General features: G+C 46.5%; 1 protein-coding gene across 8 annotated transcripts in view; it reads left to right on the plus strand.

Moving 5' to 3' along the window:
* Positions 1-16,287, plus strand: part of ELAVL4 (ELAV like RNA binding protein 4) — a 147,350-nt gene extending 131,063 nt beyond the window's left edge. For 7 of the 8 annotated variants that reach the window (XM_020987723.2, XM_020987728.1, XM_020987719.2 and 4 more), the window contains 4 exons: positions 5,474-5,627; positions 8,427-8,652; positions 10,422-10,460; positions 13,305-16,287. In XM_020987723.2, coding sequence (XP_020843382.1) covers positions 5,474-5,627; positions 8,427-8,652; positions 10,422-10,460; positions 13,305-13,632 — 747 coding nt within the window. In that variant the 3' untranslated portion in view covers positions 13,633-16,287. The remainder of the gene's footprint in view (positions 1-5,473; positions 5,628-8,426; positions 8,653-10,421; positions 10,461-13,304) is intronic. The other variant, XM_020987716.2, reaches the window with a different exon arrangement.
* Positions 16,288-16,634: the final 347 nt, after the last annotated feature.

Below are 16,634 nucleotides of genomic sequence, written 5' to 3' on the forward strand. Positions count from 1 at the left end.
ACATAGCGTTGTTGGGGAGCCCAAATGAGATAATATATGTGAAAGTGCAATGGAAATGCTGGCTATTCGCTTGAATTCACGTTGGTGACTGTATGTCAGCAGGCGGGATAAGAGCCCTGGATGGGGAGGCCGAGGCCTTAGGTTTGGGCTGTTGGCCGCTGTGTGGGTTCCTGGCCACCCCTTTCTTCCCGTGGTCCTCAGTTTACTCCTTTTAAGGGGATTCCACTCACTGTTCTAGACAAGGTGCTTTCCAGATCAAATCCTCTGCCCTTCCTGCGCAGTGTAAGAAAGTCCCTTACGTGACAGGGGCCATCCACAGCTGCTAGACAAGAAACTTGCAAAGTGTCCTTGAGTCATTCTGTTTGCTACAAACCTTTCTCCGTGATTTAGTCTAAATGGGCCGCCTCCTCACTCCCTTTGACCCGCGCCGACACCGAGCGAGGTTATTTGTTAAATAACTGACAGTCATATTATTTTAAGTAAGGAGCTCTCCCCTATTACAGTTAAAAGGATTTCCTTTTGTCAGACTTTGGTCTGTGTGTAAATTTTGGTGTTACGATGATGTAAGGCTTTGCAGTGGGTCTCTTGCCTCCCTGTTTTTTTTTTTGTTTGTTTTTAATTTCTTTTTTGGTTGTTGTTAGGCAGTTAGGATTAAGTGACTTGCTCAGGGTCGTACAGCTAGTAAGTATCAAATGTTTGGTCTGAGACCGGATTTGAACTCAGGTCCTCCTGACTTCAGGGTCTGTGCCCTATCCACTGTGCCACCTAGCTGCCCGCCCCTCTTGCCTCCCCAGTAGAGACCAAAGCGGGGAGGTCAGCATGGATGCTTCTGGAAGTTTCTGGAGAGAGCCCTTGGTACAAGTGAAGTGCCCCAGATATTTCTCTCCTTCCCCTCCTCCCGCCTCTTGGATCTGGTGGTGATCATAGGAATTAGACCCGGAAGGGACACTAAAGAAGATTTAACCCAGAGGTTCTTAACCTGTGCTCCCAGTAGTTCTTCCAAGACTATAAGTTACCCATGAGTGGTGGGCCGTATCAGTGGAGGGAGTTTACACACTGAGAGGTCCCCATGCTGGCAACCACGTTGCCAGCCATGTCGCCACAGAGAGAAATAAGTAATAAAAACCCCCGTGTCATGATTCATCCCGTATTTCAACCTGATAGCACTAATTGAGTGGATAGAGCATTGGACCTGGAGTCAGGAGAACCTGAGTTCAAACACAGCGTTGGATATATACTAGCTGTGTGACCCTGTGCAAATCACTTAGCCTTTGTCTGTCTCAGTTTCCTCATCTGGACAGTGGGGATAATAATGGCACCCAGGATTGTTGTGAGGGTCAACTGGGATGATATTTGTAAAGCTTTTTGCAAACCTTGAAGTGCTATATAATTTCTGTTGTTATTATCATCAGACATTTATCAAGTCATAAGAATAATAGCTAATATGTTTATGGTGCTTACTGTATGCCAGGCCCTGTGCTAAGCACTTGACAATCTCATTTGACCATGATAATTACTCTGGGAGGTAGGTGCTAATGTTACCCCCATTTTACAGTTGAGAAAACTGAGGCAAATAGGGCTTTGCCCAGGGTCACACCACTAGAAAGTGTCTGAGGCCATCTTGACTCTAGGTCTGGCATTCGATAGCTGCCACCCATAAGAATACCTACCATGTGCCAGGCACTGTGGCTAGGAACTGAGAATCTAAAGACAAAAGTGAGACTGCTCCTGCCCTCAACGGGCATACATTCTATCAGCGGACACAGCGGATAAACAGGTATAGAACACTTGTAATGAGTCAAGAGTTCTGACCTTTATACCCTAGCACCAACTGCCAGCTGGTTGGTAGGATTGGAAGAATAGCTTCTCCTCCCCCCAAAGCAAGAAGGAGCCACCCATCCTACGTAAGAGGCTGGTTGCCCAGTCGGGCATGTTGTTGATATGGGCATTCTTCCTCAGGCTCATGTTGCCCACTGACATCTCTTTCAATTCCAGGACTCTGAGGGCAGGGCCACACTCCTTTAGAATAAGTTCAAGGGAGCCCCCCAATTTACAAGCCAGTTGCACTGTGAATGTCCATTTGTTAGTTAACAAGCCTGTGCCAGGCATTGGGGATACAGAGAAATGTTTAAGTTGGTTGTTTGGGACCCTGGGCCCTTTTCCCCTATTACAAATGAGAATTCCATTTCTGGGCTAGGCCTAATAACCCGGGTGCCAGCAGAATTGAGGGACAAAGTTGGAGAGAGGCAGTTTTTGACTCCTGGTGAGCAGAAGCCTCCTCACCCTTAAAGCATCTAAAAGTGCAGTGAGTAGAATCAGGAGTGAGGGAGCTCCCCACTGATGGAAGAGGACTGTTGCTCAGCTGTAATTTGAATTAATTCTCTTTGAGGTCCCTTGCAGTTTGGAGGTTCTATGATTCTTAGATTTGGATCAGTAAAGCCAGACCGGCCTATTTGCTGTTCCCCGTCCATGATGTCGCATCTCCCACCTCCTTGTCTTTGTACAGGTGTGCCTTCCCTTTTCGAACCTGTGGCTCCCTTCCATTCTCAGCTGAAGTGCCACCACCTTCTTCAGGAGACTTTTCCCGCCTCCCCCAGTTGCTAACTTTGTTTCTAGCTATCTACTTGTCTATGAACAAGGAGTCTTCCCTACTAGAATGCAGACTTCATGAGGGCAGGGACTGTTTCACTCATCTTTTTATCCCAGGGCCTGGCATACAGTGGGTGCTTGCTAAATACTGACTGATTGATTGACTAGGTACCTCTGACGTTTCGTTTCTCCCCATGGCTCACTCTTTCTTTGGTTGTGCAAGGTATGTGCCCCATACCTGTACACGCTTACCCACTCCCAACCTGTGGCCGAGGAGTGTTGCTATAAATGGGGTTCATAATGTGACTTTGTGAGAGCCGAGATGCTCTGGGGAATCAAACTCGGAATGATAACAGCACCTCCATCCTTCCCCCAGCCCTCCTCTACAGCATGTTGGAGGTAGGCAGATGGACAAAGGGACTAGACTCCCAAAAGGTGACCTGTGCCAGGCTGTCATCTTCCCTGTGCTTGCAACCAGATGGTAGGAATTCAGGCCCAGTCAGGGGTGGAGGCAGCCTCGGAGATGCCCTCTGCCTCCTGTGGTAGGAGGAAAGCCTTCCCCTTCAGGTAGAGTGTCCTCCAGCAGAAAGGATGGGCTGCCTTGAAAGGTAATGAGCTCTCCAGTTACGCAGGGGCTGAATGCCCATTTGTCAAAGATGTGGTTCAGGAGATGGGTTTTACTGTTTCCCTTTTGTTTTTGCTCCCAGCATCTGGCATCACGTGAGGTAGTATTTGTAAAGCATGGTGCCTAGCACAGAGTAGGGGCTTAAAAACAAGGTTTTGTCCCTTTCCCCTTGCCTAGCACAGTGTTTGATGTGTAGTAGGTACTTAATAATAAATACTTGTTCTCCTCTTCCCCATCTAGCTCAGAACCTGGCACATAGTAGGGGCTTAATACCCACTGCTTTTTACCTTCCCCATCCCTTCCTAAGCACAGTGCCTGGCACCCAGCTGAGGTGTTTAGGACATGTTTGTTTCTTGACCAATTGATTGGCCAGATTCTGGGATCCTTACACACCCTCTTCATTTTACAGATAGAGTAACAGAAAGCACCCCTTTGCCCTGAGCTCTGCTGTCTTAGCCGAGCCTCCCGTGGCAGAGAGTGGGAAGGGGGCTCATCAGGGAGATCCATTCTTGGCCCTTGGATGTCAGACTGACAGGCAAATGTGTGTGGGATTGCAATTCACCCGCTCTTCCCTAATAGATACCACTGAGGAGCATCTTGTTGGACCCTGGCTTGTTTCTCTGGGGTTCCGGAATGTCCCTGTGCCTGCTTAGAGGGGCCACGACGGGTTCTGCTTCTCAAGGGTTCTTAACTTTATGCCACGGACCCTTGGTTGACTCAGATGCAGCTCAGGAGAGCCTGTTTGTACCTGGCCAACAGCCCAGGCCGGCCCAGGGCAGAAGCCCACCTGGCCCTGTGGTGGAGGAGCTGAGAGCCCACGGAGGCTCTCTGGCCCCCTGTAAATTTAAAGACCCTATTGTCTCTCCCACCCCAAAGGCCCAGTGCCGAATGCTGCAGACCACCGCCTCTGCCTCCATCAGCAGGAGCTAACATTAGTCACTCTTACCCTGTCTCTCTTTCTGTTGAGTCAACGTCTATTTTTAGGGAAGATCAGAGAAAGCAATCCATCATGTGTGTCATGGGGAAGGACTTGGGGCCTGATGGTAGGGTACAGAGGGAACAGGGGGGCCCCTGGACACACGGCCACCAGGTCCAGGCTCTTTCCAAAACGTGCTGGCTCCCATGCAGTGAAAACATGGCTTGTGTGATCACCCGTGCACCAACTGCCTCCTTGTGCTTACACACGTGTGTACTCATGGCTCTGCACATGGGTGCACACGCGTGCACCGGTCATGCATTTGTGGTCAGGTTAAGTAAGACTGCTTGCCGAGGCATGCTCCTGGTGGCCAGGCCGCTGTCCAGCAGCAGCAGCAGGAAGGCTGTAGAGCTGGCCAGCTCTATTTTGAGCCGTGGCTGCCCTAGAAATAGCTGGAGCAGGAGAGACTGGCTGTAAAGCATCCTCGCCAACACTGGGTGTTGTTTGTCTTTGGAATTTAAAAAAATAAAAAATAAAAATAAATTTTTTAAAAATCTAAAATTAATGACTACTGAAATGTGCTTTGCTTATGTGTACACTGCAGATTTGGCTCCTTGCAGATGGAATTTCAGATCTGTTTACACGTCTCTGTTAGCATTTTGGAAGAAAACAGTTCACAGAGATCCAGGGAGATAATTTTTCTGAAATCACACCTCCTCTTCGGTGCACCAGTGGGCTCTTGCTTCCCCACTGCCTTGTCTGCCTTGCTGAGGTCTGGCCTCCTTTGGGGGTCACTCTGGAGGTGGCTGGGTTGACCCACCCTAGTACAGATGTGCTTGGAGGGAGGGAGGGAGGGTGGGGTGGCTCACTGAGCCCTCTCAACCAGAGCTGGGAAGAAAAAGAGATGGAGCTGGCCAGGAACTTGGTATCTTCCATGAATTTGTAGGAGAAGGTGGTAGGGAGGCTCTGAGGAGTCAGATTCTGTGTATGAGATGAGGGAGGTGGAATTGGTGGTTCCTTTACCTGCTGGTTCATGCTCCACAGAATCCTGGCTGTGGGCTTACTTCATTTCAGGTTGATGGAGTGCTTTCCTGGCTCTCGTGAGGACTCTACAAGGGGAGTTATTTAAGCTGGCATTCAGGGTTGGGTCAGTGGATGGCAGGCAGGGGAGAGCTTGGGTGACTGGGCTTTGGGCACCATGGCATGAAGGTGGACTGACTCTCTCCTCCTCCCCCTCTCCCTCCTGCCCCTCCTCTTCCTTCTTCTTCACTCTTCTCTTCCCCTTCCCCCTCTTCTTGTTCCCCCACCTCCTCCTCCTCCTCTTCTCTCCCCTCCCCCTCCAGGTCTCCTACGCCCGTCCGAGCTCAGCATCCATCCGGGATGCAAACTTGTATGTCAGCGGCCTCCCAAAAACCATGACCCAGAAAGAACTGGAGCAGCTCTTCTCACAGTACGGCCGTATCATCACCTCCCGCATCCTGGTGGATCAAGTCACAGGTTCACTTGGGGGCTTCTTCCTTGCCGCCTTCCCTGGCCCTGTCCATGGTGCTGAAGCACACGCCCTGCTCCCGGCTTTCTGCTTCCAGCCAGTCCTAGCAGGGTTTAAGGGATGAGGCAGGCAGGCCTTCTTTAACCCTTCTGCCCCCAGGCACCCCTTACTTTAGCTCTCATATACTTGTATGCAGAAACACACACACACACACACACACACACACACACACACACACACACACACACACATGCTTCCTGCTGGGTTTCAGAATTCGTGACTTCACCAGTGGGGACATCCATTCACCAGCACAGATAGCAGCCACCTCAATACCTTAGACGGATTTTTGATTTAGGCTTATGTACCTGGCACATAGTAGGTGCTTAATAAGTGCTGGTTAGCAGAAAAGAGGCTCTTGTGTTTTTGAGACAATGTGATGCAAAGAGTACCAGCCACAGAGTTGGAGAACCTGGATTCAAATCTCAGCTTGGACACTCCTCCTCTGTAAAAAATCCAATAAAGAAGGCCTTTTTTAAGTGTAAATGCTAAGCAACAGGGATAAAAAAACAGCAGCAACAATAAAAACAAAGTCATCTCTTAAGGAGTGCACATTCTAATCAGGGAGACACCTGTAAGTATTAGGTGGGGACAAGATGGACCCAGAGTGGCTGGTAGCAGAGGACCGGGAATGAGTGAGACCAGGTGAGGCCTTAAAGGCAGCCCACCCTCCGTGACCTCCTGGCTGGAGATCTGATCTCCAAAGCCTAAGAATGGGTAAATACTGTAACCAGAAATCACACCACACACAGGTGTGGCAGCTAAGCTTCTGGCCGAGGCAGCGAGGTCCTCAGGCAGTCAGTCAGTCATCAGCAAGCATCTTACACGTGCTCCTCTGTGCTGGGCCTTGTTGAAAGCATGATCAAATGAAGCCTTGGTCCCTGCCCTTAGGGAGCTTATGTTCTATTAAAGGATTCAGGTCATATTCAAGGGAGGTGTGTGGGCGTATATGTGCACACATGCCTGCAAACACCCATGTGTATGCCCACGTGTATATATGTATGTGTATATATAATATACACATGTACATGTGTGTATGTGTACACATGTCCTCCGTCTAGGTCCACATCTGTGTTAACTGAAGAAGGAGGTGGGTGTGTAAGTATACAGACATCTTCTCTCGTATCTAGTGCTCAGCAACATATGGATGAAGGTGACTGTTTGAATTAGAGTATTTTTAAGTTCATCTTAGCACCTCTTTTTACAAATGAGGAAACTGAGGCCCAGAGAGGGGAAACCAGTTGGCCTGAGATCCCACAGTGAGTTTATTGGCAAATGTGAACTTAAAACCGGGTCTTATAACTAGAAAAATGAAGGCCGACCACCCCCCTTAAAATAAGCTCTCTTTACCCCCTCCATCTGTCAGATAATAAGCTTAGGGGGCAGCTAGGTGGTGTAGCAGATAGAGCACCGGCCCTGGATTCAGGAGGATCTGAGTTCAAATCTGGCCTCAGACACATAACACTTACTAGCTCTGTGACCCTGGGCAAATCACTTAACCCCGTTGCCTAACCAAAAAAAAAAAAAAAGATAAGCTCAGCATTGGCCAGGAATGTGAGGAGGCAGGTATTGAGGACCAGCCCTGTGGCAGGTGACACGTAAGATCCCTCAGCTTGACGGGAGTGTCCCACCATGCTCTGGAGGCCTCTCCGGTGGCTCCTCACCAGCCAGCCTCCTCGCACCTGGATCCCATGCCAGTGCAGAGGAGCAGCCATCAGCGGTTTGCCACCAGGGTGTTTAATGTACTTGCCAGGTTCCTTGTATTGGATGCCTTTGGGCAGATGCCTTATTAGTGGTCAAAAGGAACATCTTCTTCCAGGGTACAGAGAGTGGGAGGAGGACCCTGGAAAGCTCCAGGCATGGGGTCTCCCCGCCAGAAGAGACCGCAGGAACCTCTGGTCAATCCGGCATCCAAGTAGCCATCCGACTTGTGGGAAGGGACATCCCCTCCTTCCCCAGGCATTTTGTTCTCCTTTGGGATAGCTCCATGTGCTAAGAAGCTCCCGTGACATGAAGCCTCAGTTTACTTTTTGAGGCTTTCCCACCTTGCTCCTAGTTCTGCTCTTTGGGGCCAGGCACAACAGTCGGAGCCCTCCCTCAGTTGCTAGACTTGAACCCGGATCTGGTGTCCTCCCTTGGCCTGAGCCCTCAGACCTTTGCCCTCTGGATGTTCTTCAGGGCTAAATAACAGCTGTAGGGTCCCCCCGCCCCAGCCCATACACTACGCCCAAGCCCAAGTCATGCCCTTATCACTTAATAGCTGTGCAACCTTGGGTGAGTTACCCAACTTCTCTGAGAATCAGTTTCCTGCCACTGTAGAAGAGAGCCCACGTTTAGACCCAGATTACCTGAATTTGAGTTGGACCCATGGACATGGCGATCTCCTCTCTCTGCTCCTCCATGTTCCAGGCCTCAGATGTGGCTACTTAGACTAGCATTACATCATCAAGATGTTCCTCTTCATACCCAGCATGGATTTAGTTTAGACTTTGACAGAGCATTTATTAAGTGCCTGCTGCATGCTGAGCCCTGTGCAGAGTGCCAGAAGAGATCAGTCAATCCATCAGCAAGCATTTATTGAGTGCTTACTGTGTGGGGCCAAGAGTGAAACAGTGCCTGCCCTCAAGGAGCTTACACTCTTTCAGAGATTAATAGTACAGATGAGATGAGGCCTCTGTTTTTCCTTCTGGCCTGGATCATTCTTTTTTTTGCTTCTTTGCCTCTTTTTTAACTGTGGTCTCTTCCCTCAGGTGTTTCTCGAGGTGTGGGATTCATCCGCTTCGATAAGAGAATAGAGGCAGAAGAAGCCATCAAAGGTTTGAATGGCCAGAAGCCCAGTGGTGCTACGGAGCCCATTACTGTGAAGTTTGCCAACAACCCCAGCCAGAAGACGAGCCAGGCTCTGCTCTCACAACTGTACCAGTCACCCAACAGACGCTACCCAGGGCCTCTGCACCACCAGGCACAGAGATTCAGGTAAGGACGGGCAGGAAGACCTAGGCTCAGGCCACATGTGCCAATAGGGGCACTGCTTCTCTTGGGCCCTCGGGTCCTTTTCTGTTAAATGGAAGGGGTTAAACTTGACTGAGGTCTTCCTCAGCTCTCATATTTTTTGACTATGGAGAGAGACAAATTAGATGGGATTGGGAGAGGGGAAGACAGAGAATTTTGAAAAATAATTTTTTTTAAAATTGTGTGTTATTTAACATTCACATTTTAAAATTTTGAATTCCCAATTCTCTTTCTTCTTCCAGCCTCTTCTTTACCCATTGAGAAAGCAAGCAATATGATTATAAGAATTACTATTTTTTTCCAAACCAGTAAGCTTATTTACTAAAATGATGCCGTAAATTCATGATGACTTTGGGCCAGTCCCTTCCCCTGGTGGATGGGCGGGCCTGGGTGACCTCCTGACCCCTAGGGCTCCTGCTTCCTCTGTGACCCTCCTACAGTATTCCTAAGGGACAGTCCAGGCAAAGAGGACAGAGTCTGGGTTTTGCTCCCCAGCAGGTAGCTCCTATTGAGGAGTGGGTTTCTGCTCCCACACAGCCTCTATCCCAGCTGCTGTATCTGCCGTCACATCCTGGTGGCCTAGAACACAACTTGGGAAGATTTATTCCAGGCCTAATTAGCTTCCTGGGGTCATTACCACCGGATGCCTGCTTTTGATGGACAGTAGCCCTGTGTAGCTTCTCCCTCTTTTTTTGGTGGAGGGAGGGGGGATCTTCCTGTGATTTGCTTATTTGAAGGCCTGGTCTATGACTAATGGGAGGGGGAGCTATTCTCTTAATGGCCCCTAATGTATTTCCAGTAGCACTCTCCCCTCCTTCCCCCTCCCCCTTCACTCTCCTCCCTTAATTAAAGGGTGATTTGCATTACCCCGATCTCCTAGGAATGTAGTAGGAAGGACCAGCCTGGGGTGGGGGTGGGGTCAAGAGGACAATTAGCTTTTTTGGAGTCCTCTCCATTGCCAGGAATAATAATGAGAGCTGAAATTGCTAATGATTTCTTCCTCACCAAGCGTCCAAGTCATCTAATTTTTACTTCGTGTGAACGCACATACAGTATTTATGTAAAAAACCCTCTCCTGGAGATGTCTAATAATGGAAACCATGGCTGCTGCTGCCCCCAGGGTGTGAGCAGCTTTCCCCGTGAGGGTCGGGTGGGAGGTGGCTTAGAGCACTGGCCATTCACCCGGGAGGGACCGTTGGGGTGGGCAGCATTCAGCTAGTGGCTTTGGGTTTTTTATTCTTCTCTCCTTTCGTTCTGCCCTACCAAGCCCACCCCCCTCCAGAAAAGGGTGACATGTGGAGCTGGGGTGCCATTGGGTCGTGTCAAACAGAAATCCTTTATCCACAAGTTTGATTGCGTTGAAAGGCAGATAGTTAAAACAGCATTAAAAATGATTTCATGCCCAACCTAAAATTCAGAATTTAAGAAAAAAAGGCTCAGAGGGCAGATTGGGGTAAGGAGTTATTTTTAGTTGCTAATACAGACCTGGAGAGGGAGAGAGAGAGACAGAGATGGAGTGGGCTTTCCTCCAGCCCCTGAGTGGCTCTTCACTGGGCATCCCACCATGGTGAGGGCCCAAGAGGGGCAGCTGCCACTCGCAGTGCTTAGGAGGCCTGTTGGGAGGAGCGCTTGAGCGTCTCTGTCTGACAAGGGGGCCATCAGAATGAATCGTTCCATTGCTCAATCTTGCCATCTGTGAGAAATTAACCCCGAGACCCTCCTTCTCTTTTCAGGCTGGACAATTTGCTTAATATGGCCTATGGCGTAAAGAGGTAATTAAGACTCCGCAAATCGCCAGATGTCCGTGTTGGCACAGATGGGGGCTGTGATTTATTATTATTTTTTTTAATTCACTAACTTTTGAAATTTCTTTAATTACTTTTTTCTTCCACCAGCATGTCAAATCCTTAATTTTTAGTTCGGACTTCAGTTGGTTTTTGTTTGTTTGTTTCTTTTAAGGGCACGCAGAGGATGCGTGCATCTCACTTTTTTTCTTTGATTTACAGGTGGGCCTCTAACTTGGTTCAGGTGTCACAGCTATAATGCCTTGGCTTAAGAATTTCCTGGCCCTGTAATGACTGCTTTTAGGAGAAAAGCATCTGTCTTTTCTCCAGCTAATTTTGCAAACTCGAACAGTTCAGGGATAATGGCAAGAGCCCTGGGCTTTAGAGCCAGCCCCAAATCCTGGCTCTGCCTCTGAGTACCTGGATGGCTTTGGGCAAATAATTCCCACTGCCAGGGCCTCTGAGGTCCTTGGAACGGTAATTCAGGTACTGCCAAGATACTGTGAGGAAATACAGACCCCTAAAAATGACAAGGGCCTTGTATACAGCAGGTCCTCAACAAATGTCTTATTGACAGGACAGTCAGATGACGAGATTGAATCAGATTTAAATGATCTTACACATAGTTGACAATACCTTGGCCATGGAAAGAATCAGATTAGAGATGGGTCGCTTGCGTCCCAGCTCAGTGCTTCACCTTGAATCAGCCTTGGGAGTGTAACTGTGTATACCTTAACTGGTCTTGGGTGTCTTCTGTTCACAGGTTTAACCTATACCAACTTCCCTTTTAGTTCTTTGCGTTTTTTTGTTGTTTCATTTTAAGAAGTTTGGGGGTTTGGGTTGGGCTTAGCAGGACAGGTTGGCTTACAGGTCTAGGCTCCGTCTCAGAACTCCTGTCCTACAACCATGGGAGTTTCCCTAATGGGTGTGGCAGGGTGGGGCAGAGGTGTTTTGTCAGTGTCACGTGTCTTTTTGACTCTTGTTTGTGCCTCCCCGGCTGACTAGACACACACGGGCTTTCCTTCCCCTTCCACTTAGTACCTGATTCCCCCCTCCCCATATTTGGGAGGACACTTGTACCCTTTAACCAGACAGTATTTTAGCCCTACCCTGTACGGTAAGTGACTCCCTCTCCTAACTCCCCTGAACACAAAACTCTCAGCCTCCATCATGAATGAAAAGACTGAGGACAAGGGCAGAATTAACCTCCTGTTCTTGGATTATTCTTTGTCCCCAGGCGTTCTCCTCTCCCTCTCTCACTTCTTCAGCCTCCTTTATGGAGTACAAACATGGCCCCTGGGACTCAGCATCAGTAGCCCCTAGGGAGCGAGTCTGCAGGGTGTGTGCTGAAAGTGGGTGGGGTGCACCTTCCTTGTATGTCTCTGGCTTCAGCGCCTTGCCTGGCCCCTTGCATATGTCAGGTGATTGCTAATAGATTAAAAAATATGTCTAAGATCAAAATGGCAATTAAACAGGTAACTAACCTTTCAGGTCTGGATTTTTTAAAAAATGTTTAAACTTTTAAAATAATAATAATAATTAGTATTTATATGGCACCTACTGTGTGTGAGGCACCGTGCCTAACACTGTCAGAGATTCTGTGAGCACAGAGAATCCCTGGGATGATGTGACTTTAGGATTTTGTAGTGTATATACTTGTAGCTGCAATTCTCCATGTGAGGTGGGGTGGAACAGCCCTCCACTTCAGTAGGGGAGAGGCCTTTGTTCACATCTCAGCCCCCTCCCCTTGCTGAGCCTCAGTTTCCTTATCTGTGAAATGGGATTAATCCGTCTCCACCACTGCCTTCCCGTGGCCATCATGAAGAAGGTGTTCTTGGAAGCCAAAAGGTACTTGGGATGAGGTAGTAGTCATTACCATGTACTGCAGGGGGAGGGTCTGCACTCAGACCCACGCAGGTCAGCTGGAAAGAAAGTTTTCCTGAGGATTATTGAGCCTCAGGCACAACCTTTGGGGTCTTTGACCCCTTCATGAATGGCCCCCGGATTTTCCTCTTAACTGCTGGAGGATACCAAGGAGGTTTTCTAATTAATGAGGCCATTAACCACCCCCCCAAAAAAAAAATCAAAGTAGTCCAAGGAGCAGAATTTTGGTTTTCTAAGAACCAGTTAGAGCAGTGCACATTCACGGGTCCATCTGACAGCCTGGCTTTCAACATGCCCCTGAACTAGTCCCATCCCATTAGAGAAGCATGCAGGAATGAGGGATCTCAGCTTCCAAGACTGGAAGGCAGGAAGGGGCAGCATTTCTGGGGCCTTCTTGCGGTGATACTGAGATGAACACAATCCCCCACTCCAAATGGAGCAGAGTTGTGAAATGATTAGACTTTGGGGTGACCACCAGAGGAGCTAATCATTTTAAACACTGCTCTTTTTAAATTATTATTTAGTTTTTCAATTAACAAGAAATTTATTCTCTCCCCATCTCCCTCCCCCCCAAAAAAAGAAAAAGAAAACCTGTATCACAAAACACTCTATTCTTCTAAATACAAGTAGAATATAGAAGTGGACAGATCTTAACAGATTTGTCTGAGGGTCTCGCTTGTAGGTGTATCCCTGGGCCAGTCAGAGAGAGCCCTCCAGGCCCTATCCCATGTCAAAAGAAAATGCCGCAGGTTGGGGGTGGGTGTGTGTGTGTGTGTGTGTTGTGTGTGTGTGTGTGATCGTTTGTAACCCTCAAAGTCAGGGACAGACCTGAGGCTGTGTATGTGCTGTGCCTGTCTCTGTGTGCATTGGTGAGGGGTGAAGAGGGGAGGTGACCCCATGCTCAGAGCGACATCCAGAAGGTTTCCCCCCACTCTGCTTGCTCCCCAGGTTCTCCCCCATCACAATTGACGGGATGACAAGCCTGGTGGGAATGAACATCCCGGGCCACACCGGGACCGGCTGGTGCATCTTTGTCTACAACCTGTCCCCCGACTCTGACGAGAGCGTCCTCTGGCAGCTCTTTGGCCCGTTTGGGGCCGTGAACAACGTCAAAGTCATCCGCGACTTCAACACCAACAAGTGCAAGGGGTTCGGCTTCGTCACCATGACCAATTACGATGAGGCCGCCATGGCGATCGCCAGCCTTAACGGATACCGCCTGGGAGATCGAGTGTTGCAAGTTTCCTTCAAAACCAACAAAACCCACAAATCCTGAATTTCATATCCTTACATATTAAAATATATATATAAATATATACGAACAAAACACACACAAAAAAAAAAGAGAGAGAAGGAGAGAGAGAAACAAACTTTTGGAGGCTTATGTTCAACCATGGACTTTCTAAGCCAGTGTTGCCTAAGTATTAAAACATTGGATATCCTGAGATGTACCAGGAAAGGGTTTTATATAATGCTTAGAAAATAACAAAAACAAATCTTTGATGCATTGAATGTTCTTTCATAGTTGTTATTGTTGAATATGACCTACATAGATGACGATGTACAGGGATTTTTACCCAGCCGGCTAACTTTACCGCCTTCTTTGAAGGGGAATCTTTTTAAGGTGACCATTCGCTTATTTGAAGAAAAAAAAACACACAGAAAAAAAAAACTTAAAAAAAAACAAACACAATTTTTACAAAGCAATGGAATTAAAAAGAAAGAACAAGATTCTCTTTTTTTTCCTTTTCAAAAACATTTTACTCCAATCAGATTGGTAAACCCCTCCAACTTCAAATTAAAGAGGAATAATAGAAATTGCAAAACAGGAAAGAAAAAAAACTTTTGCAATTTTTTTTAATTTTTCTTTTCCTTTTCTTTTATATCATGTGAACTCAGCAGCCTTCTGTTAGGGGGATGGGGCCGAGGAGGACACCTGATGACATTAACAATTTAATACCATTAATGTTGCCAAAGAGGTGGTCTCTTTGCTGAAAATGGGTTTCAAGAAAAATCTATTTTTATAAAATATAAAGAATTTTTACAAGAGAATCTGGATTTGAGAAAAAAAATATTTTGACTGGCTAATTTAGGGGAAATTGACAGCTTTGTCATGTTCATACTGCACTGGTAACTTTTTAGAGATCAAAGATGTGTGTTTTAATCCGGATTCGTAGATTGTTTTTTGAAGGATGGGCTATAAACAGATGATCTTCATATCTTTTCATAGCATGTAATAATTAAAAAAAATATTAACTACTACAGGAAGGGAGAGCAGAGAGGGGTCTACCCAGGGTACCACAGTTCCCCACAGTCAAAACCCAAAAGCAAGGAGAGGAGATGTAAGACGGTTTTTCTTTAAGTCATCAGTATGGGATCTCAACAGAACAAACGTTTAAACGATTAATTTTTTTCTTCTAATCGGAAGCTTCCTTAGTTTAAGCAGTAGGTGCTACGAAATTATTTACATATCTTAGTGTCATAGTTCAATGTAATGTGTTTAGGAAAGAGAAGAAACAAACAAACAAAAAAAAACTACATTTGCTTTAAAATTTGTTAAGGAATTTTGAGATTGACTTTGTTGCCCGTGCTGATAGAACTGGGCTATGTCAGTACATTGGAAACACCATTTTTGGTTTTTGCTTGAATCACTATTTATTACTTGCCGATGTGAATGATGCATATGGGCCAAAATCAAATCTAGCTAGTTTTACTTCTTTGTTCATTTAAACTATGGGAAGAAGCATATTATTGTGTCATTTTGTTGTGTGTGTATGTGTATATATAATATAAATATATATATATATATAAAGTTATTTTTCCTTTGGGTTAATTTATTCTAAGTTGTAACACTTTGCTAGTTTTGTTGGTATATGTCCTTAAAAAATGTTTTCTTATAATTAAGTGACAGAGGTATCAAGTAACTTGTGTAGAAATATTGTTTGCTCTATTGTCATGTTTGTTGTGAATATTTTTTCTTACTGCACAGTAGAAGAAAATCACCACCACCACTGGGTCTTTCTTTTCGTGTAAATTCAGACTGGGGAGAAACAAACACACATGCAAAATCAGAGCGAAGGGAACAAAAATGTCTGGGGGGTGGGGTGGGAGGGCTCTCCCGGTCCCCGTGCACTGACCGACCACACGAGTACATTTGTGCTTTGTGTGGTTCTATGTTGAAAACAGGAAAATGGGAAAAACAAACACCAAATCACCAAGGGTCCATGCTCTTCCCTGGGTAATAGAAGCAGTTACTCGCTATGCATAATCTAGTTGATAGTTAAATTGGTTATTGCTTTTCTTGTCTTGTTACATAAAAATCTTTTCAATACAAGTTTAGTCTTAAAGGTAATAAAACGTTATGGTTATTTATAACTCGGGCTAATTTTGTGCGTTTTTTTTTCCCATGCTAAACCCCCTAAGTGCATGTCACCAAAACTCCAGTTTCTACACCCAGAGAGGCAAATTTTTGTAGATGTAGAGAAACACCGAAAAACCACGGCTTGCATCCTAGGTGACATCTCCTTTGGGCTTTTCTTTGATTTTAGCCTCTAAACATTCAGGTTCTCCTCTAAATTAGCAGCTTTTCAGTTGCGAGGACACTCATTCCACATTCCATCACCTGCTGTGAAGAAGCCCAGTTTGCTGGCCATGTTCTGACACATTGGCCGGGGACCAGTGGGGAAGGCATGCCAAAATCTTTTCTCTACAATGTGTTTACTATTGGGGGAGAAAGGGGGTGGGAAAAAGAAGCTTTCTTAGGACCAGGCAGTTATATACCTTAGTTGCAATGAATGACTTCATGTTAACCTTGCTAGTTTAGATTATTTCAGAGGGAAAAAGTATTGTAAATGTTTCTTTTCTTAATCTTGTTGTGTTTGAATTATTTGTACTTTAACTGTCCAGACAATAAATGAAAGTGTGTAGAATGGCTGTGGACTTTGCAGATTTTTAAATGTATTTATTCAGAATTTTTTTATATAAACAGTTGCATGATAATCCTGATTCTTCTCAGGTCTTTTACCGAAATCCCGTGTTGGCTACATTGTTAAAAAATGGCACTGAAAGGAAGAGGACTGTGTCACTCCTCTGTTCATGAAACTTCAGTGGCTCCCTATGGCCGCCTCTAAGATAAATTACAACCTCCTTCTTGGTATGAAGCCCTTCACATTCAGGATCCAGCCCACCTTTCTAGACTGATAACACATCACTCCCTTTCATACATTTAATGATTCAGCAAAACTGGCCCATATTCTCTAAAACACACATTTCGGAGTG

This window comes from Phascolarctos cinereus, unplaced genomic scaffold (genome assembly GCF_003287225.1).
Source record: "Phascolarctos cinereus isolate Bilbo 61053 unplaced genomic scaffold, phaCin_HiC Scaffold_5;HRSCAF=322, whole genome shotgun sequence".
NCBI classification, from domain to species: Eukaryota; Metazoa; Chordata; class Mammalia; order Diprotodontia; family Phascolarctidae; genus Phascolarctos; species Phascolarctos cinereus.